Raw genomic sequence first — 22,808 nt, 5'->3', positions numbered from 1 at the left:
AACAAATCAACATTAGTGCAAGTTGAAGGAAATATAGTCCAAAGAATTAGGGACTTTTAGGTCAGTTCAAGAACCTGATGGCAAGTGGGGAAGAAGCTGCTGTTGAACCTTGAGGCGTGGGTCTTCAGACTCCTGCCCATCCTGCCTGATGGCAGCAATGCAAAGAGGGCATGACCCATTTGGCGAGGGTCCTTAATGATGGATGTTGCCTTCCTGAGACATCACCTCTTGTAGATGTCCTTGATGGTGGGGAGAGTAGTACCCATGATGGAATTGACTGAGTCCACACTCTCTGTAGCCTCTTGTATTCCTGTGGCATTGAGTTTCCATACCAGGCCCTGATGCAACCAGTCAGAATGCTTTCCATTAATCTAAGAAAGTAGAGATGCTGGTGCACGTTCTTCATGGTTGCATCAATGTGCTGGGCCCAGGATAGATCCTCCAAGATGTTGACATCCAGGAACTTGAAGCTGCTCATGCTTTTCCACCAAAGACCCTTCAAGGAGGACTGGTGCTAGTTCACCTGACTTCCCCTTCCTAAAGTCCACAATCCGTTCCTTGGTTTTGCTAATGTTACCAACCCAGCAGAGAAGAGAGCCATCCACTCCTGTACATTGTCCTGTTACATCACAATTCAGCTGACCTACTTTCCCCTCCTGTACACCTCACCATCTGTGATTCCACCAAAAACAGTGGCGTTATTGGCAAATTTATAGATGACATTGGAGCTATGCTTAGCCACACAATCACAGGTATGGAGTAGAGCAGCAGGCCAAAGCACACAGCCCTGGGGTGTGCCTGTGTTGATGGTCGGTTGAGGAGGAGACGAGGTCTCTGATCCATACCAATTGTGGTCTCCCAGTGAGGAAGTTGAGGATCCAACTGCAGAGGCCCAGGTCTTGGAGCCTGATGTTTGAGGGATGATAGTGTTAAACACCAAGCTGTAGTCAATGAACAAAGCCTGGACATATGCATTTTGGTCATGCAGAGCAGAGGGGCCAGTGGAGATACCACCTGCTGTAGATATGTTGTGACAGTAGCAAATTGAAGTGGGTCCAGGTCTTTACTGAGGCAGGAGTTGATCGAGCCACAACCAGTTTCTTGAAGCACTTCATTACGATGGATGCACTGCACTACCAGACAGTAGGAGAGGCAGGTCAACCTACTCTTCTGGGCACTGATACAATTGATGCCATAATAAAGCAGGTAGGAACCTCAGACCCACAGAAGTGAGGTATCGGAAGTGTCCCTGAACAGTCTAGCCAGTTGGTCCAGCAGTTTTAGTTTAATGTTTAATATTTACTTTAACATTAGATTCTCTTTTTTTCCCAGATTCAACTAGTACTCCGAGTTTTCCTTGTACTCCCACCTGCCATTCTCTTATTTTTGCTCCAACTCTTGGTACTCTAGCCCATATATAGTTTGGCCTCATCCACTGTTCTACTCCCCACCACCACCACCCCCCCCCCCCCCCCCTCACTTCAAATAATTCTGCATTTCTATTTCAGGCTCCACACACATCTCAATTCCTCATATATCCCCACCTCTTTGTTGTTGTACCATGTTCATGTTAGATATTGTAAGGTCACGTGATTTTCACTGGAAAATTTCATGTTGCAGGCTCCTTTATAACAAGTGTTCCTACTAACAAATCCCTTACAACCAATGCAGGCAAGATCTGCCTTCTCTATTCAGCTGGGAGATGAGACTACAGATGCCAAAGATGTCCCCATTTTTTCCTCCTGCAGTTCGTCAGGCTATGCACAATAGACCTCTGGCTCAAGATCTCCTTGATGTATTTCTGTTGGCACTGGCTGTTGTTTATGGATTGCCAAATCATCCATCATACTGCATATGGTGATAAAAGTGTGCAACTCTGCTTAGCACGTACTACAAAGTATCCATAGACCATTGATGGAAACACCTTGATACTTTTCACCACTAACCTGATATTTCTGTGCCTCTCATTATAAGTGACTAACTGAAGAGTACTCTGGTATAAGCAGCCAGAAAAGTAGAGGATAGTATATCTATCCAAATACTGAGCAAGATAGGTTGAATTCATGTTAACAAGGGATTATGTTTGGTCACTTATGATGTTCCTAAACTACAAAATGCAATCAAATCATGAAACAGACAAATTCTGTTGGGACATTTGCAAAACAGAGTCTATCCTTAATCTTCTGAATCCTCACTGTTACTAGTGCATACAGGTCTATTGCCAAGACACCAAAACTTCTAGAGCAGCAAAATGCATAAACATGCACACAAAGAAAGTTTCCTTAACTTGCCTGTACATACTGAAGAGCTGACCCAGGAAATCCAGGAGACTGGAAATAGGTGTCTGTGTTTTGGCACACACAGGGAGTTGGTGATGTAATAATGGGAGCTGGTCTTGCCTGGACCAAATGAATTGGATCTTGATGACAGAACAATAAAAACTATAGGTTATTCAAGTAGCAAAACAAAAAGTGCAAAATGGAAAGCTCAATGCAGGAAATAGAACACTTAACTACATTATGGGCATTTGAGTTGTGGAAATTAACCCTTATAGAATTTTATATATATATATATATATATATATATATATATATATATATATATATATAGAGAGAGAGAGAGAGAGAGAATTATAGAATATAGAATTGCCATATTCCTCTCACCCCCAAGAGTTTGCCACATCATCTACTGCTTTTGAGTTTATATTGTTAAACTATCTTACCTATATTTAATAGTTGTTTAAAGGTGTACATCTCCATTCAAACTGAAGGCTGGAAGGTTACAAGTGGAGTCATAAGAGGCTGCCCCCTATCACAACCCTCCCCGGCTTCTTCTGCTCTCCACTCTCTCTCCCCCACCCCACCCCTAAACTGTTCTCTTCTCATCTGTCTCTACCCATCACCCTTCAGTTCACTTTTTGCTCCACATTACAACGTCTGCAATTGCTTGCATCTCCAAATGCAGCTGCTGGCCACTCAAGAGATTTGCTTTGGAAACTGACAAGTAGCCCCCAGTTATAAACCAGCTCCAGTACTTTTTCTGTTGGGAGAAAAAGATCTTGTCAGATCACATCTCCACTTATAACACGGGATTCAATGGGAACTAGGGTTTCACGTTACGGAGAATCATGATACCAACGATTTTCTGGAAACAAGTCTTCCACAATGCATGGATTGGCTGTATATCAAAAAGTTGATTCCCTACCAAACAGGCTGTATGATTCCTTTCACCATTGATTCCATTAGCACCCTCAATCCTGGAATCATCCTGAGTCAAGGTACCAATGCACACAGGAAAGGGAATATTGAAAACATTTTTGTATTTGATAAAAGCAAAGTTACTATTGTGCACTCCCCACATCGAGAAAAATGTCTAAGATATGACAGAACTGGAGTCTATTGGTGGCACCTCATGGAGTAAGACATATTGGCTCTGCTCCATCTAACTGTCATGTACCACCCTTTAATAAGACTTTATAATACTGTTACAAGATTAATTTTGATTTTTATCTGTCAAAATGAATACCAGATCCAAAGCTGGAGCTAATAGCAAGAATAGTGGAGACTCAACCTACTTTGGAAGCTATTTCCAAACTGGATAAAAAGCTTGATCAAAGATTTGCTGATTTGGAAACACTTCTAAAGGACATTGAAGATAGACAAAATACACTCATTCAGGAAAACACTAAACAGCAGCAATTAATTGCTGAGCTGGATCAAGCTGGTGAAAAGAGAGATTGCAGACTGAACTCACTGGAAAAAGATTTAATTACGACCAAACAATAGCTGGAACAGCAAAAACAGGATTATTGACTTAGAGTCGCAGTCGGAGAAGGAATGCAAGAATCAGATTTCCAGAGAACGCTGAAACTGGCAACCCCACTGAATTCATTTCTAAACTTCTGGTCAATGTGTTTAGCTCTGGAGTGTTTTCTGCTCAGCCTATTCTTGATCGTGCTCATTGAGCAACAAGACCAGAGCCTCCGCCAGGGCAAAAACCATGGCCAGTAATATTGAGATTTCTTTACGCGAGTATGAAAGAACATTTGATTTTAACTGCTCGTCGTCGTGGAATGATTCAATATAAACAGTGGAAGTTTTGTTTGGTTGAAGATTATACCCCAGAAGTTATGAACGATAGACTGAGTTGCAAACCAGTTATTTCATGTCTTTATCAAAGCAATTACCATCCAGCATTATTATTTCCAGCACAGCTGAGAATTACATTACCCGATAATCTCATAAATGGTTTACCTCTGTCAAGGAAGCCGAAGATTTTCTCATGGACTAGCCTTCAATTTTAGAGGGTTAAGAAATGCTTTCTTCCTTGATTCAATATTTATTTGGTCTATTAAGTAAGAGATAACTTTCAGATTTGACTCCTCCAAACTTTGGAGATACTTTTTTCTTTCGTTAACATTCTCCTGCTTGGTTCTGGAACATGGACACCTATCATACTTAATGATTCTTTTCCTTTTTCTATTATCTTAGTTCAATATTTTTGTTTAATGCTCTGTTTTAATAATAATCAAGAACTTGACAAAGTGATTGATTTTTTAAAAATAATTATAAAACTGTATTTCTTAAATGTTGACTGTTAATATCCTTTGCTTTTGTTTAACTTTCAACAAGTTTTCTTATAGTTCAGTAAATTTATTTTGGGTTTTTCGATAGTTTGTTTGACTATAAATGGTGGTTTACATTCTTTTCAATTTTGGAGACTTGCGACCAATAGAATTGGGGGTATTCAAACTAGTAGATAGCTTTCTGGCTTCCGATTGGCCACTTTTTGGGTTTGTGGGTGGCGGTGGGGCCATTTTTAGGTTAGTTTTTCCTCCTCTGGACTGATGAACTACAAATATGTCGGAATTCTTGTCATATCTGGCTCCTCTGAACTTTTTTTCCTCTTACTTTTAATGAGCCTCCTGTACAGCAAGGTTAACCCTTTACATACATTTTTAGTCTATTAAAATGGATAAGATGATTAATTTTGTTTCCTGGAATACGAATGGTTTAAATAATCCAATTAAGCACAACAAGGTCTTTAAAGTTTTTATAGACTGAATGCTCAGATTATTTTTGTGCAGGAGACTCATTAGGAGAGAGGATAATCAACGCTTTTTTAGATTTTGGAGGGGTCAACAGTTCCATTCTAATTCACAAGCAGAGGTGAAAGGAGTCTATTTTTATAGACTCCTCAGTTTCATTTGTTCATCATGAGATAATTTCAGACACGAATGGTAGATTTTTATTAATTACTGGCTTACTTCATAATAAAAATGTTGTTATGGTTAATGTCTATGCACCTGATGTTGATCATCCTGAATCCTTTTAAACATATTTGCATCTTTTCCCAATTTAAACGAATATACTTTAATTATGGGTGGAGATTTCAACTGTGGTTTAAACCCTCCAATGGATAGATCTGTGTTGAATCCTGCACTTCCAAACTGTCTTTATTAATTCCTTTTTAGTTAATTCTGGAATTTTAGATGTTGAGATTTCTACACCCATATGATAAAGAATTTATTTTTTTTCCTCATGTTTATCATGATTACTCGAGGATTGATCATTTACCACCAATGCTAGATTAGCTCCATTTATTATTGACTGTAAATATGATGCAATTGCCATTTCTGATCATGCACCATTCAAATTATCAATTAAATTAGCAGATGTACCCTTCTGGTGTCAGACAGTGGTGATTCAATCCTTCTCTATTGCAAGATTAGTCAGTTTTATATACATGGTGACAAATCTGGTAGATTGCTTGCCAACCAACTGAAAGCTGCTTCAAGCGTCAGATTATTAAAATTCGTAAACCAGATAGTAACTATATAGTGGACCATGAACAAATTAATAAATCTTTAAGAATTTTATACTAATCAGAATTCCGAGGATTCTACATTAATGCACGAATTTTTAAGGGACCTGAAGACTCCAAAATCATCATGTAATGAACGTTCAATATTAGATGCACCCATTTCAGAGGAAGAAATGAAGAAAGCAATTTTTTCAATGAATTTGGATAAAACACCTGGTCCTGATGGGTAAACAGTCAAATTTTTAAAATCCTTTTGAGTTTTCTCGCTGGTTAGGAAAATTTTTTTAAAGATGCCCTATCAGTGGGTAAACTACCACAATCCTTTTATGAAGCTACTATCTCTTTAATTCTTAAAAAGGATAAAGATCCCACTGAATGTGCATCTTATAGACACATTTCTTTATTAAATATTGGCTTCTAGATTGGAAAAGGTTCTTCCACGAATTCTCTGACCAGACAGGATTTATCCAGAATCGTTATTTGCATTTTAACATTAGGAGGTTAATGAATATTATATATATCCCCTCATCCAAAATTCCAGTATGTGTTATTTCATTAGATGCTGAAAAGACGTTTGATAAAGTTGAATGGGAATATTTATTTAATACACGAGAAATTTCATTTTAGTCCCAATTTTATATCTGCAATCAAATTGATTTATCATACGCCTATGGCTTCGATACTTACTAATAATCAGAGATCCCCTCTGTTCAGGCTTTTGAGGTACTAGACAGGGTTGCCCTCTAAGTCCTGTATTATTTGATATTGCTTTGGAACCTTTGGCAATTGCCCTTCGGGATTCTTTTAACATATTTGGTATCACATGTGGACAGGGGATTCATAAAGGTATCTCTATATGCAGATGACTTCTTACTTTATATTTCTAACCCAGAGTAATCCATCCCTGCAGTATTATCACTGCTTGCTCAGTTTAGTGTTTTTTTTTCAGGTTATAGATTAAATCTTAAGAGTGAACTCTTTCCACTAAATATGCAAACCCCAATTTATAGGCAATTACCATTTAGATTAGTAACAGACCATTTTATGTATTTGGGTGTTAAAATTGTTAACTTGTTACCTTTAATTGATCACATTAAACAATTGTTTATGAAATGGTCCCCATTATCTCTATCATTGATAGGCTGAATTAATGCAGTTAAGATGAATATTTTAACCAACATTTCTATATCTATTTCAGGCGATTCCAACTTTCATGCTGAAATCTTTTTTTGACACTATTGATTCTAAAATTCTTTCATATATATGGTAGAATAAAAACCCAAGGTTAAGAAAGAAATATTTACAAAAATTAAAAAAGGATGGTGGCATGGCTTTGCTTAACCTTAGATTATATTACTGGGCAATTAATATCAGATATTTAATTTTTTGGGCACAAGATGTCCCAAATGGGTATACCTTGAGTATGAATCAGTGCAAGGATTTTCATTAGTTTCTATTTTAGGAGCCTTACTCCCTTTTGCACTTACTAAATTGAGTAAACATATGACTAACCCAATAGTTAAAAATACAATATGAATATGGTTTCAATTCCATAAATTCTTTGAATTGAATAAATTTAACTTATCAAGCCCCAATCTAATTTTTTTCTTTCAACCATCCAGAATCGACTCAGCTTTTTCCTGTATGGAAAATGAAGGGAATAACATGTTTCCATGATTTATTCATTGATAACTGTTTTTTCATCTTTTGAACAGTTGTCTAATAAATACACTTTGCCTAGATCACACTTTTTGATACTTACAGATTAGAAATTTAAAAGTTACTATGCCTTCTTTTCCAACTCCATATAAAATTGAAATTACGGAAAAAATTTTAGGCTTTAATCCCTATCAGAAGGGCTTGATAACAATAATTTATGATCTAATTATGAAAATATGTCCCGAGACACTTGAGAAATTAAGAATGAATGGGAAAGAGAACTCCAGATACCTTTACCCACAGAGACCTGGAAGAAAATTTTTCAATTAGTTAATACATCTTCAATGTGTGCCAGACACTCTTTGATACAATTTTTTTTTAATTTATTTTATTTACAGCGTGGTAACAGGCCCTTCCAGCCCAACAAGTCTGCACTGTTCATTTTAAACCCAAATTAACCTGCCGGTACGTCTTTAAAATGTGGGAGGAAACCAGAGCACCCCGAGGAAACCCACGCAGACACGGGAGAACGCACAAACTCCTTACAGACAGCGACGGGAATTGAACCCCGATCACTGGCACTGTAATAGCGTCGCGCTAACCGCTACGCTACTGTGCCGTGCGTGGTTCACAGGACCCATATGTCGAAGGACAAGTTAGCCTGTTTTAATCATCATATAAATCCTATATGTGACAGATGTAATTCAGAGGTAGTTTCCCTGACACATATGTTTTGGTCCTGTCCTCTTTCGGAAAAATATTGGAAAGACATTTTTAACATTATTTCAGATGTAATGAAATTGATTTACAACCTCACCCAATCACTGCAATTTTTGGGCTACCAATGATGGAATCTGACCACTTATCTGCTGCTGCTTGTCATACGATTGTCTTTGTTACATTAATGGCCAAGCAATCCATTTTGTTTAAAAGGAAGGATCCAATACCTCCCACTACATTTCAATGGTTTTTTCAAACTACATCATGCTTAAACTTAGAAAAAATTAGGAGTGGCACTGTTGATTCTGCGCTTAAATTTGAGGGTTTGGAGTCCATTCATTCAATATTTTCATACGATATAGATCCCTTTTCAATAATCTTTGAACTTGGAGGAGCGGAGTTGACGACATAATAATGCTCTTTGTTCAGCTAGAAATATCAGTCGTTTTTTTTCTTTTGAAATTTTCTTTTAAGTTTGTTTCATTTTATTACTTATAATTTTTTGATTTGTTTTTTTTAATACAATAGATTTTTTCTCCTCTTGATTCTTTTTGTAATATAATCATTTACTAGGAAACTGTGGGGCCTAGAATATATTTTTTATTCTTTATGACTATATGTCATGATTATCCTCCCGATCTCTTTGTATTACATGTATAATTGCCGATGTTATATGTATTAATTTGAAAATTAATAAAAAGATTGAAAAAGATATGACAGAACTGTAATATCCATACTTAAGCTAACGTCCTAAAATCTTAAATGGAGTCATTAAAGAAAGTGGGAATTCTTATTAAAAAAGTGAGTTGTCAATCGAAGTGACCCAATCGAAGCAATTGGCCCCAAAGAGAGAAACATTGTCTATTTTCAATAACATATGGAAAGTGTATAATCTGACATGTTTAAGGCAGAATTCCACTTACATGAATCCTGTTGCTTCCTGATTGCCGGTCCTATCTTCAATTTCTTCCCCTTGAAGTTAATCTGCGACTATAAGCAAAAAATACATTTTCACACCCTGAACCGCTGCACAACAGAGTGAATTACAAATGGCACTCCATTTCCCAGGATATCTAGCAATGCAACTAAAGTAATTTGCATGGAGTACTAGATGAGATAGAAGTTCTCACCTACCCCTAAATTCATTCAACAACATTCATCTGAGAAACAAAAAATTATACCACAAATTCCTTATTAAATGAAAATATCCATGCTGTTTCACTAGGAATAGATAAGTTGTTTATAAAGGAAGGAAGGAATATCCCAATAATTTCAGGTTCAACTTGAGTTTTTGGTAATAAGCAACTTGGATGAAGGCACTGAAGATGTGGTGGCTAAATTTGCTGATGTCACAAAGATATAGGAAGGTTGCAAAGAGGACACAGACTACAATAGGTTGTAGATAATTGAGTGGACGAAGATATGGCAAATGGAGTATGTGGTAAAATGCAAAATTGTTCATTTTGGCAGGAGAAATTTTTAAAAAAAGCAATTCCTAAATGAGGAGCCTGCAGAACTCAGATGCAGATGAATCTGGCAATCAGTGCCTGATTTGCAAAAGACTAATATACAAATACAGCAAGTAATTAAGAAATTTAACAGAATATCATTTACGGTGAAGGGAACAGAATACAAAATCAGGAATACAAAAAAATGTCTATTGAGGTCTTAAATGATTATTTCTCACCTGTACTCACTGAAGGATAATGCAGTTGGAGAATTCAGAGAGGGATGATGAAATTCTACAAGCTACCATTGAAAAGGAGAAGAATTGGATGCCTTGGGCTCAAAGGTGGATAAATCCCCAGCATCCAATGAGATGTTTCCCAGGCTGCTCTGGGAGCAAGGGAGGAAACTGCTGGGGCCCTGAGAGATTTTTAAATCAGGTGAAATGCCAGATGACTGGAGAACAGCAAATGTGGAAGCTATATTTAAGAAGGACAGCATGGATAAGCCAGATGATTACAGATCAGTGAGTGAAAGACGTTATTGGAAAAAATTCTGAAATACAGGGATTTTCTACACTTGGAAAGGCATGGCTTTGTTAGGGGAAGATTCCATCTGACCAATTTAATTGAATTTTTCAAATAGATAACGAAGTGTATTTGATGAGGTCAGTGAGATTATGTACTTCAGTAAAGTCTGACATTAGGGACTAATCCAAAGGTTAGAATCATGGGATCCACAGCAAGCTGGCAAATTAGATCCAAAATTGGCTTAGTGATAGGAAGCACAGGTAGTGGATGGTTTTTGTGACTGGAAACCTGTAAGGAGTTTGTATGTTCTCCCCACATCTGCATGGGTTTCCTCCCACACTCCAAAAAAAGACATATGGGTTAGGGAGTTGCAGGTATGCTATGTTGGCACCAGAAGCATGGCAACACTTGTGGGCTACCCCCAGAACACTACGAAAAAAAGATGCATTTCACTGTGCGTTTCGATGTACATGTGACTAATAAAGGTCTCTCATCTCTTAATGTGTTTGCGTTAAATGGGATATTGTTGAGACCACATATGCAATACTGTAAACACAGCAGTGCTCTCCTTTAAAAGAAGGATGCTTTTGCAGTGTGTGTAGTGGGTGGATGGAACCAGAAGCAGAAAGATGGGTGATGAGGTGAGGGGATGGTGGTGGGAAGGGGACAAAAATGGAAGGGCTGGAGGGGAGGGCAGGGGTCCTCACCTGGACGGGCTGTTTGGGTCCCTGGAAGAACAAGTGTTACACCTCCTGTGATTGCAGGGGAAGTGCTGGGTTTCAGGGAAGGATGAGCAGACAAGGGAGTCACTGAGGAAGTGGTATGGAGAAGATGTGGCTGGTGGTAGGATCTCGTTGCAGCTGGCAAAATGAAGAAGGATGATATGCTGAATGCAGAGGTTCATAGGGCAAAGAGGCGAGGTCAAGGGGAACTCTCTATTGTCTGAACAGAGGTGTGGTGAGAGCAGTACTTCAAGAAGAGATGCAAGAGCAGGCTCCATTAACCACAGCAGAAGGGAAACTATGCTTCTTGAAAAAGGAGGACATTTCAGATACCCTAGAAAGCAAGACTTCATCTTGAGAACAGATGTGACGGAGACAGAAACTGGGAGAAAGGGATAGAATCCTTACAAGAGTCTAAGTAGCTGTGGGAGTTGGTGGGTTTATAGTAAATTTCAGTGGATAGCTGTGTCTCCAGAGATCACTATCACATTTGGAGTTGCTATGGAAAACTATGTGGAACACTAAATGCTCAGTTGGAGAAAGGCCAACTTCCATGCAAGGAAATCTGCTCCAAGTGAGAACATGTTTCAGACTGATGACCTTTCATTTTAACATTTGATTTCCCCCCCCCCTTCTAGTAATCTCAAGTTGATGGCATAACTTGTCTTCTAAAAGGCATCTGATGAAGTGACATGTAATAGACTTTTCATCAAGATTGATTATCAGAGAATGAATAGGGGCTGTTGAAACACAAAAAAATAAAGTAAGAGGAAATTGTGCAAAACCTGTTTTTCAGACTGGAGAATAGTGTACAATGGAATTGTGGTAGTGCAAATGGACCACTGCTTTTCCTTTCTATTAAAAAACTAGTTTGAAAATATTAAAAAGTAATGACTTGGTGTAAAGTGTTCACATTTTCAAATGACACCCAGAGGCAGAGCTGAATTATGAACAGTAAACAGACTTCTAGTAGACAAGTTGTCAGAACAAGCAGGCAAATGGCAGATTAATTTTATGCTATGAAATGGGAAGCACTATAAAAACTTTGTGCAAAGAATGAAAAGAGGATAATAAGCCAGAGGGCACAATTTCAGAAAGACATGAAGGCTTTGGAGAGGGTGCAGAAGATCTACAAAAGTGGTCCCAGGGACAAGGGACTTGAGTTACAGAGATGAACTGGAGAATCTAGGGTTGTTCTCCCTGAAAGTTACAAGGGGGAGAAAGGATAAAGGTTTTTAGAAAAAGAAAATCAGAGTCTAGACTGTATTTAGAGATAAACTTCCCATTGATAGAGGAATCAAGAACCAGAGGAAAAAGGATGGAGATAATCACCAAAAGACCCATAATAGCAACACAAGGAAAAACACCAACAGTTGGGAGAAAAGAAAAAGTGCATGGTTATGGGGAGTGCGTGATACTATGACGACACTAAAATAAGTGGTGTTGTAGACAGCAAAGAGGAGCTTCAAGAGTTGTAGCGGGATCTTGATCAGCTGGGTGGAGGACTGAGAAATGGCAAATGGAATTTAATTCAGGCAAGTGTGAAGTGTTACATTTTGGAAGGACACAAAGGTAGGACTTTACATTAAATGGAAGGGCTCTGGGTACTGTTGTAGAACAGAGGGACCATAGAGTACAGGTGGATAGTTCCCTTAAAGTGGAATCACAGGTAGACAGGGCAATGAAGGCAGCTTTTGGCATGCTGGCCTTCATCAGTCAGGGCATTGAATATAGAAGTTTGGAGATTATGTTGCAATTGTACAAGATGTTGGAGAGGCCACACTTGAAGTATTTTCAGTATTGGTCACCCTGTTATAGTAAGGAAGTGATTAAACTGGTAAGAGTGCAAAAAAAAAGTCTGAATTATAGGGAGTGGTTAGACAGGTTGGGTCTTTACTCCTTGGAGTATAGGAGACCAAGGGATGATCTCAGAGGTACATCACATCATGAAGGGCATAGATAGGGTGAGTGGTCATTTTTCCAGGGTTGGGGGGAAAAAAAAAAGCGAAAACCAGAGGACATAGGTCCTTATTAAACCTTTCACCTTAATAACCTTAAAACTGAAGGGCAACTTTTTTTAAATTACAAACACAGCAGGTGGTAGATATATAGGACCAGCTGCCAGGAAGTGGTTGAGGCAGGTACACTAAGTAGTAGTGGACAGTTATATGGATGACAAGAGTTTGAGAGGGTTATGGGATTAGCTTGAATATTCATTTTGGTCTACATGGACACACTGGGCCGCAAGGGTCTTTGTCTGTGCTGTACAACTATGACTAGGTGGGAAAATTAGACTACATAGATTGCTTGTGTAGTAATTGGGAAGTGCTGGAAATCCAAAACAAAAAAAGCTGGAAGCTGTCAGCAGGTCAAGCAATAGCCATGAGGTGATTAAGTCAATGTTTCAGGTCACCAACCCTTCAGCAAAATTGGCAAATTAAGAAAACAACTGTATTTACGTTTCTGAGAGGAAGATAGAACAGAGTGAATATGTGGTAAGGGACTAATCAAAACTGTCAAGGTTACAATTATTTTTAAAACTAGCAGAGACAAAAAAAGAACAGGTACAACCACATTCAGAGGGGGGAAAAGAAAGTAGTATTTCAAAGTTGTTAAATTCAATACCAGCCTCCTAGGGCTACATAATGAGCTGAAAAATATTCAAGCTGGACATGATTGGAGCAATGTAGAATACTGAAGAGTGATCAAAGTGAGAGTAGGACAGAGGAATGGAGAAGTGGAAGTTCAGCCATCCTTGCAGAATAAATGCAAGGGCTCTGCAAAGAATTCACCCAGTATGTGTGTTTGGTTCCAACACTGAGCACTAAATACAATCTATTAGATTGGAAGAACTGCAAATGATTCTTTGCTTTACGTGAAAGGACTGTTTGGGTCCCTGGATGGTGAGAAGAGGTTAAATGACAGGTGTTGCATCTCCTATGACTAGATGGGCATGTGCCAAAAGAGATAATGTTGGTGGAGATGGGACCAAGGAGTCAATGAGAACAATCCTTTTGGAATAAAAGAAAAGAATAAAGGGAGTTAAATGGTGGTAGAAATTACAGAAGAAGATGATTCAAATGTGGAGGCTGGAGGGTTGGAAGTAGATGGCAAGAGCAACCCTGAACTTATTCTGGCTGAGAAAAGAGTTAAGAGTAGATGTGCATGAAATAGAGAAAACATCGCTAAAAGCCTTGTTAACTTTGGTTGAAGATAAAGGAAGAGATCTTAAAAGTCACAAGGACTCACCAGAGACAGAATTTGGGAAAATGGAATGGAGTTCTTACAGAAAGTAGGTTGAAGGGAATAATTATGGGTGCAATTGCTTGACTTGTAATAGCCAACCTAGGTTGAAACGGAGAAAGTCAAAGGGAAGGGAAGAAAAATATGGACTGTGAAAGCGAGAATGGGGTGGAAGTTGGCAGCAAAAAGGTAGTACAATTTAAAGTTCTGCACAAGTGCAGGAAGCAGCACCAATAAAACAAATAAAAGATGGTTTGGATGATCCTGTTAGAGATGAGCTGGCTAAGACCAGGAAACTGTCAAAGTGGAGAAGGGCATCAGGGGTATCACAGATGTTGCTCTTCTTCAGCAGTCCCCAAGGAATAAAGACTGACTTGCATCCACTCCTGTTGTGGATTCCAAGGTAGTTAACAAGTACAATGGGGGAATGCACACTCTACCACAGATGGGGCAGGTGGTGACCGATAAGGCAGAGATTTGGGTAGCTTGAGGTGGTCTTCTCCTTTCACTGCTTACTCAGGGTCTTTGTACTCCCACTGTTGATTTCAGGATTCTCAACACCATCCTGAATTCTCCTTCTCCAACTTCAGCAAGCATAGGCAGGGAGCAGCTGTTCAACCACTAAGAATGTACTTGACAAAGATTCCACTTAGATGTAAACGGCAAAGGACTGGAAAATGAAGCATCATGTTGGAAGAAACACTGTGGAGCAAAAGCAGACTGATACAAGAAGTCTACTAGGGTAGTGCGGCTCATGAATCTTGAGGAGCTGTAAGTAGGCTGTGCTGATTTGGGAAGACAATGAGGCTGGAAACAGTGGAGGGAAGATCTCATGAAGAAACAAAATCAGTGACCATCTAGAATAAAAAGGTTCATGTTCATTGACAAGGTCATTGTCCAGTGGGGAGATACAAAGAAATGTCACAGAACTGACATCTGGCTTCTGCAAGGTAGAAGTCAGTTCACCAAATCACAAGTTTGATAAATGTGTTGGGGTTGGCGAGTAAATGCTGCAAGTTCAGAGAGAGGGTTAGCTGAGAATGAATAAAAGGCAACAGAACTGAAAGGGTAACAGAACAAATGAAATTAAATAGATCTAGAGGAGCGTTCCAGAAGGTTTCCAATTGCATCCGGAGTTCTGGATATACAGGGGGGAAAAGAGTCCAGTCTGGATGAGGTTTCCTGCTCCAAGACAAAAGACATCATCTGGAGAAGAGTTCAATATCACGCTGAGCTACAAAGACATTACAATGACAGATGCAATGGGAAATAAAGCAGTGAACTGGTCATTTGGTATCTTTGGGGGTGGGGTGGGGTAGGGTAGGGTAGGAGAAGAGATGGGAATATTAGAAGGTAGAGTAAAAGTACAGAGTGCAACTGAAGTGGGGATGAGGAGAGAACAGGAGGTGTAATTAAAGAAAAATGAAGCAGTAAGAGGAATCTGAAGAGCAAAAGAAATGAAGAATTGAAGTTTGTGATATACAAATGTCAAAAGAAAGGAAACACTAAAGCAGTGAAGGACAAAATCTGGATATGCAGACTGGGACAGCTTTCAGATAAAGCAAGTTAGTACTTTTGCAGGAAGGAGTCAAGAGCATCATGTGCCAACCCCTGGCACTAAGCATGGATCTCAGGATTCGATGAGAGCAGTAATATCAGAAAGACTGGATAGTTTGGACACATCTGATCATGGGTGGAATTTCAGTTGGAATTCCTGTGGAATAAGGTGGAGCAAGATTCACTTTAAGGGAAAGCAACGTGACTACAAAAGGGTTTTGGTCAACACCTTAAAGACGAGGGACAAAGAAACCAGAGTAAACAAGTAAAAGATGCACAGCGAGAGGAACAGAACTTCAAGGTGTTTTTCAAAGTGGCAGCAATTTGTACTTGGTCATTATGCATAGGGTTGACCCAGACAGCAAAGGCTTAATGGCCTCCTGTGTTGTAACCTCTGCAACAAGCAGTTTTTTTTTTAAAAACTGCTTTAAAGCAGATCCAACAGTAGAGAGAAAAAACTACACAAGTCTAGCAAGAAAACAACATCCACAACTTAACCCTTTTTACAGATAACAACTAAATTCCTGAATATTTTCAATTTTGTTGCAAAGTTGGTCAAAAAGAAAATAAAACATATGCAAGGTTTAAGAAGCTGAAATCTGAAAAGGCCCTTGAAAAATAGAGGCAGGAAAGAACCTTAACGGGGAAATCAGAGGGGCTAAAAAGGAGTCATGAAATGTCCTTGGCAAGATAGATCAAGGAAAATCTAAAGGCATCTTATACAGTACATCCATTAAAAAACAAGAGCATAGCTAGGGAAAGGGTAGGGCCACTCAAGGATAAGGAGGGAAATTTATACTTGGAGCTAGAGAAAGGGGGCAAGGTAATAAACAAGTTCACATCGTTATACACCATGGAGAAGGACAGGGAGGATAGCAAGATCAGGGAGAGGTATGCTGATATTCTATTACAAACTGATATCAGCAAGATATTGGTCTTTTGAAAAACATTAAAGGTGAATAAGTCCCCAGGGCCTGATGGGATCTATCCCAAGTTACTGAGAGAGGCAGGAAAAGAGATTGCTAAAACCTTGACAGAGATTATTTGCTCTTTATCCATAGACTAGGTCTCAGAGGACTGGAGAATAGCTAATGTTGTTCCTTTAAGGGCAAGAGAGATAATTCAGGAAATTATACACCAGTGAGCAGTGAGTGTAGGGAAATTACTAAAGATCCTTCAGGATAGGATTTACTCACATTTGGAAAAGCATAAACTTACTAGGGATAGGCAACATGACTGTGTAGGAGATTTCATGTCTTATGAACTTGAGAGTTTGAGGTGATGAAGATGATTCACAAGGGTAGGGCAGTGAATGCTGTCCATGTGGAATTTAGTAAAGCTTATGACAAGACCATAGTAGGCCAATCCAAAAAAAGGCACAAAAGGATCCGCAGTGATTTGACAATTGGATTCAAAAATTGCTTCACCAAGGAAGACTGAGGGTAATGGTTGGAGGGGTGTTATTCTGACTGGAGGTCTGTGACCAGTGGTGTTCTACAGGGATCAGTATTGGGACCTCTGGATAGGGAGGAAGATTGTCAAAGTATATAGCAGGATATACATCAGTTGCAAATACGAGTGGAAAAAATGGCAGATGGGGTTTAATCCAGAAGTGAGGTGTTGCACTTTGGGAAGTCAATTGCAAAAGTATACAGTAAGTGGCTGGACCCTTAAGAGCACTGATGTACAGTGTGATCTTGGGGCGCAAGCCCATAGCTCTCTGAAAGTGGCAACAGAAGTGGATAGGGCAGTAAAGGCAGCTGGAGGCAAGCATGCCTTCATCAGTTGGTGCAATGAGTATAAAAGTTGGAAATACCGTGTGCAATTATGTTCACCATATTATAGGAAGGATGACATGGCTTTGGAGAGGGCACAGAAGAGGTTCACCAGGATGTTGCCTGGATTGTTGAGTATTAGCTATAAGGAGAGGCTGGACAAACTTGGATTGTTTTCTCTGGAGCATTAGATGCTGAGGGGTGACTTGATAGAAATGTATAAAATTATTAGGGTAGGTAGAGTCTCTCTCTTCCACCCTGCCCCCCCCACCCCCAAACCAGGCAGAAATGTCAAATACTAGAGGGCATGGCTTTAAACTGGGGGGGGGGGGGGGGGGGTGGAGAAGAAGAAACATTTAAAGGAGGAGATGTGCAAGGCAAGTTTTATTACATACATACACACAGGGGTAGGTGCCTGGAATGTGCTGCCAGGGAGATGTGGAATCAGGTATGATAACAATATTAAAAGAGGCATTTAGACAGGCATATGAATAGGCAGGGAATGGAGTGATGTTAAATTATATGAAGACAGATAGGGTTAGTCTAATTTGGCATCATGGTCCTCACAGACTGTGGGCCAAAGGGCCTGTTCATGTTCTGTATTGTTCCTTAAATTAAGGAATTTGATTAATAGTGGGGTCATCCACTTAGGAAGGAATAAGAAAACAAATGGCATTAGGCTTTTCAATGATGTTCAGAGATCAACAATGTACAAAGAAGCAATGTTAGCATGCAGCACAGCAAGTAATTGAGAAAAATGAAATATTGGTCTTTACTGAATGGGGATGGAACAAAAGAATAAAGCAGTCTTGCTATTACAGTACACCACACCTGGCACACTGCATAAAACTTGGATCTCCTTAATGATATACTTGCAGTGTAAGCAGTTCAAAAAAGACTCAGCAAATTGATTCCAAGGCTATGGATGCTGAGTTAAGGAGTATATTCAAGTGTTTTGGTTGCTTGTTAATAATCATGGTTTGTGGGGATCTGGAAAGAAAACAAGATTAAGGCAGAGCTGGCTTGAGAGACCAAAGACCCTCCTGCTCATTTTTTTTTGTTTTAAAGTCATTAACAAGTACATAGGTTCAAATATTTCCCAAGAGAACCAAATGTGCCAAGGAAAGGGAAATAAGCAATAAGTTAATGATAATCTGGAAAGTACTGCTTAAAATGATGGTAAAGTAAATAACAACTTCAAACAGAATTAGAAGTACTTTGTGCAGGCTTTAGAGAGAGGAGTAGGACAGTGCCCAGTTGAATAAGGCTCTGTAGTGTGTGTCCAATTTTGGAAGGAAGAAATCTGTGCAACTCTAGGCTACCTAGTTAGTAGGGATCAAATTCAAAATTTTATTGAAAGCGTAGCTCCTTTAAAGATGGAGTCTAATTTCAACAAAATCTATTTCCTTTGAAATGAATCTAGTACATCTCAATTTTCAATTTCAACTAGAAAATGAATTGAAGAATTGTTTCTCTCTCTTCCACCCTCCCCCCCCCCCCCAAAAGTGATTAATCGACTATCCTGATTAATTTTAAACATGCAGTCTCAGGAAGTGTACCACATCTAGAGTGCAAAATTAACAATTAATGGCAATGTTTAATTACTTTTTTTCCCCCCAACAAAATAATTGTAATTTGATAAAAGATCAAACATACTGCAGACTTTAAACCATAGTTAAACTTTAATACTTTAAATAATCTTTGTGGATAAACTTCACTTACTTCAGAAATAATTTTCTGTATATCCACATCATTGTGAAATGAGACAAAGCCATATCTGTATAAAAAGAAAGCTGGCTTAAATTCATGATTAGAACTATTAGTATCACATTAAAAAGGGCCAATCTTCAGATTCCATGCACAAATTCAAGACAAGCTGCTTTACTTCCAAAAATCATTCAAATGTAACCACTGCTGCAAAGCAGGAAACATGGCTATGGCACTTAATTTACACAGAATGATGCTGAAGCAGAAAAATTGAATAGGGAACCAGAAGTCCCCTGCACTTCTTTTCAACACCTCAGTTTTTTGTTAAATATACCAGAGGGAAGACAGAACCAAAGTTTAACATTTTATCCTAAAAAGCATCTCCAAGAGTGCAGCAATGTTGAGAGATTTGTGTCCAAGTTTCTCAAGTGGACTATCCCAAGGCAAACATGCCCAATAGAAAGAATTCTTTTGAATTTTGCAGTCTAACTTCTCAGGCTTTTTTTAATCTTGAAAAATATCTATAGGTTTAAAATGAGAACACATGAATAGCAAAAGCATGTTAATCAGGGCAAAATACAGAAGAAGCAATGTACTCTGGGATACAAGAGTCACAAAAAAAGCCTGATTCAACATACCAATTAGGAAGAACACATCTGTGGGGAAAGCATCAAGTAGGTTAAAAATGTAATTTTAGCATCCAGTGAGCATTGCTGCAGCACCAGGCTTTAGAAGATGGAAATTTTGAACAAGTGGGTATTGCAAACTAGTAAGTGGAACAAATCCAAAAAGCAAAACATTGTAGAAATTAAAGTTTAAAGTGAATGACAGGAAGTCAGCAAACAAATGTTAAGATATAAAAATTGGCACTAAAAGTAAAGTCTTATTGAAGCTTAGTCAAGTCTAGGAGGTGGCAAAGCCAAGCTGATGATTTAAATAGCAGAGAATTGAAATAATCATTTGTGTAGTCCATGTTTCAAAGCTGGTGAGTTAAATGATTTTGTTCACACACAGATGGAGTTGAAAGTTCCACAAACCATTCACCCAAGACTGGAATGCAATTAGCAACAGCAGAATTTGTTGCAAAGGTTGGAAAGTCCTACAGCATCGCACAAGTTACAATTAACCAACCCACACAGAAACTCATTTATCCCCACTGTACTGTTGGTTAGCCAATTCTCTACAGGAATATATTTCCCCTGACACCAGAACTAACTTGTAATACCCTATCAAATGCCTTTTTTTTAGAAAATTCAAATACACTACATCTACTTATTCCCCTTAACCCACTCTGCCCAATACAAGCTTAAATTTGTCAAACACCAATTTTCCAACTATTTGACTCCACTGAAGTGTATTTTGATTTTCCAAGTGTCTTGCCACTACATAAAGGGTTATGAACAGAACTGCAAGAGAAGCATCTCACTATGTTATTAATACATTTTGCCAGAAGCCAAAATTTAGCCAATGAACTCTTCTACCCAAACTTTTATAGTTAGCAAAACCATCTGTACAATAGTTCACTTCAAATAAGGAGTTTCTTACCCTCTTGAAACACCACCTCCATCACTGATTATTTTAACTTGCTTCACAGCACCATATCTTGTAAAGAAGCCTCGCATTTCATCTTCACCCATCTATCATGGAAAATAAAAATCAGTGGGATGTGTTAAATAGTAGTTTAACACATCTAAAATTAGTACTAAAATTAGGCCATCTCAACACATCCTTTGGGTCTGTACAGCTCTGGAAAACCACTGGAATCTTGTACTGATTGATTCTGTGTTAAGATAATTGAAGGTCAAATTTACAATTTGCAAGTGAATAGAAGACTTAAACTACCTTCACAATGGTAACATGGGCCTAGTGACATGATAATGAAATATGGTACTGAAGGCTGGTCAGTAAAGAGAACAAGCCTGGGTGACCATAATAGTGGACAATGAGGATAGAGAGAATTATGAACAACACAACAGTCGACTGAGTATCTGTAACAATGGAATACTGGCAAGACTGAAAGCACTTGAAGGTGCAACAAGGTCAAAATGAAGTCATTATTATAAATCGTAAAGTTGAACTTCAACAGGGAACAGAAGAATTAGAAAGACTTTCTACAGTGGTGTGTGCAAGACCAAAATACTTACTTAGCACAACTTAAATTGGGAGCTTACTGTACATTTTCCCCTATCCCATCACTTTTGGGTTGAGGAAATGATTTTCTACAGCAAAGTATCTCAAAAAGGATCTTCTCACATGGTACAATGACTTAACAAGTACAAAAAAGCAACAGTCCTTCTGATTAGCATCCTTAGGGTAGCACGCTGGACAACAGCATTATTTTCTCCCCTTCCTCCAAGTACAATTTGCCAAGTGTAAGTTCTTTTCCACTTTTGGTTAAAAATCAAAGCAATCAATACAACAGTTACAAAATTACACTAACTTGTAAAGGATCACAAGAATTTCAATTAAATGCTTATATTTGATTATGAAACTGCGTCTGGCCTTCATGATATCATTTTCCTGCATTCCCCACCTCACAAGTCTACTAGTACTTTAAACTATTTTAGTATTTTGTAATTTGAGCAATAAACAAGACTGTAGCTTCAAAGTCATTTCTTGCAAAAGACAGTAAATTGAAGTAAATCGTAGCTGCATGGCGAGTTCTGACTAAAAAGTTGGCTGCTTGTTTCTTTTTATAAAGTGATTTGAATAAAACACTGCAGCCTTTAAAAAATACAGATTGTGACTTAAACAATTACCCACAGCATTTAAAACTCAATCACCAGTTGCAGAATTATCCAATATGCAACATGCATTTCCTAAAACTTTACTAAGGACCCACCATTGGACTGAAATAGGCAGGTTGTCTTTGAGGAAAGATTGAAATAGGTTAGACTTGAATCCACCAGTCCAGAAAAGAAAGAAGTGACTTGAAATCAAACAAACAAGATCCTGAGGGGTCTTGACAGGTGGGTTATGGAGAATGTTTCCTCTTAGAGGAAAACTGGAACCAGGGACACTATATGAAAAGGATAACCCATTTAAGATATGCAAGGTGAAATTTTCTCCGAGAGTCCAGAGTCTCTGGAGCTCTCAAAGGGTGATGGAAGCAGAATATTTGAATTTTTAAGGCAGAGGTAGATTAGCTAGCAAGTGGGTCAATAGTTACCAGTGGTAGACAGGAATGTGGAGTTCAGATCACAATCACATCAGAGCCATGATCATATTAATGCAGAGCAGCAATAGACTAAACAGCCTAACTTGCTTTTAATTCCTACAAATTATCACCAATATCAGAATGTCCCTTAGTTTTTCTTTGGAAAGGGGTATAATAATGCTGCTGGGGGCAACACCAAATATGGCTCACGATCTGAATTGCTGGTGTTCCAGGTTCCTTAGGACCTTTTTCTAGCATTGGACACACCCATGAGCATTTTTCTTAAGGAACCATACATTTGGGTGCCTACCAGCAGGTCTGTCCTTACACTTCATACATAATAATTCTGGTTAACCTTAAGCCTGCCACCTTCAGGAAGTTTAGCAATTCCTCCAAGTGCTCATTTCATTCCATCAACCAACTTTAGTACTGGCTGCTTGTTACAATAGATAAGTCTCCAGACCAAGGA

At 38.6% G+C, this 22,808-nt stretch overlaps 1 protein-coding gene across 1 annotated transcript in view; it reads right to left on the bottom strand.

The window, feature by feature from the left end:
* The window catches only part of dazl (deleted in azoospermia-like), a 74,374-nt gene that overhangs the window by 32,082 nt on the left and 19,484 nt on the right, over positions 1-22,808 (bottom strand). Inside the window, exons 3-6 of the mRNA XM_052016576.1 lie at positions 20,728-20,819; positions 19,198-19,252; positions 9,126-9,192; positions 2,292-2,419 (exon numbers count right to left, since the gene is read on the bottom strand). Coding sequence (XP_051872536.1) covers positions 2,292-2,419; positions 9,126-9,192; positions 19,198-19,252; positions 20,728-20,819 — 342 coding nt within the window. The remainder of the gene's footprint in view (positions 1-2,291; positions 2,420-9,125; positions 9,193-19,197; positions 19,253-20,727; positions 20,820-22,808) is intronic.

Source organism: Pristis pectinata, chromosome 5, assembly GCF_009764475.1.
Source record: "Pristis pectinata isolate sPriPec2 chromosome 5, sPriPec2.1.pri, whole genome shotgun sequence".
In the NCBI taxonomy this organism is placed as follows: Eukaryota; Metazoa; Chordata; class Chondrichthyes; order Rhinopristiformes; family Pristidae; genus Pristis; species Pristis pectinata.
The sequence above is the reverse complement of the archived record's forward strand: the minus strand, read 5'-3'. Positions and strand labels throughout refer to the sequence as shown.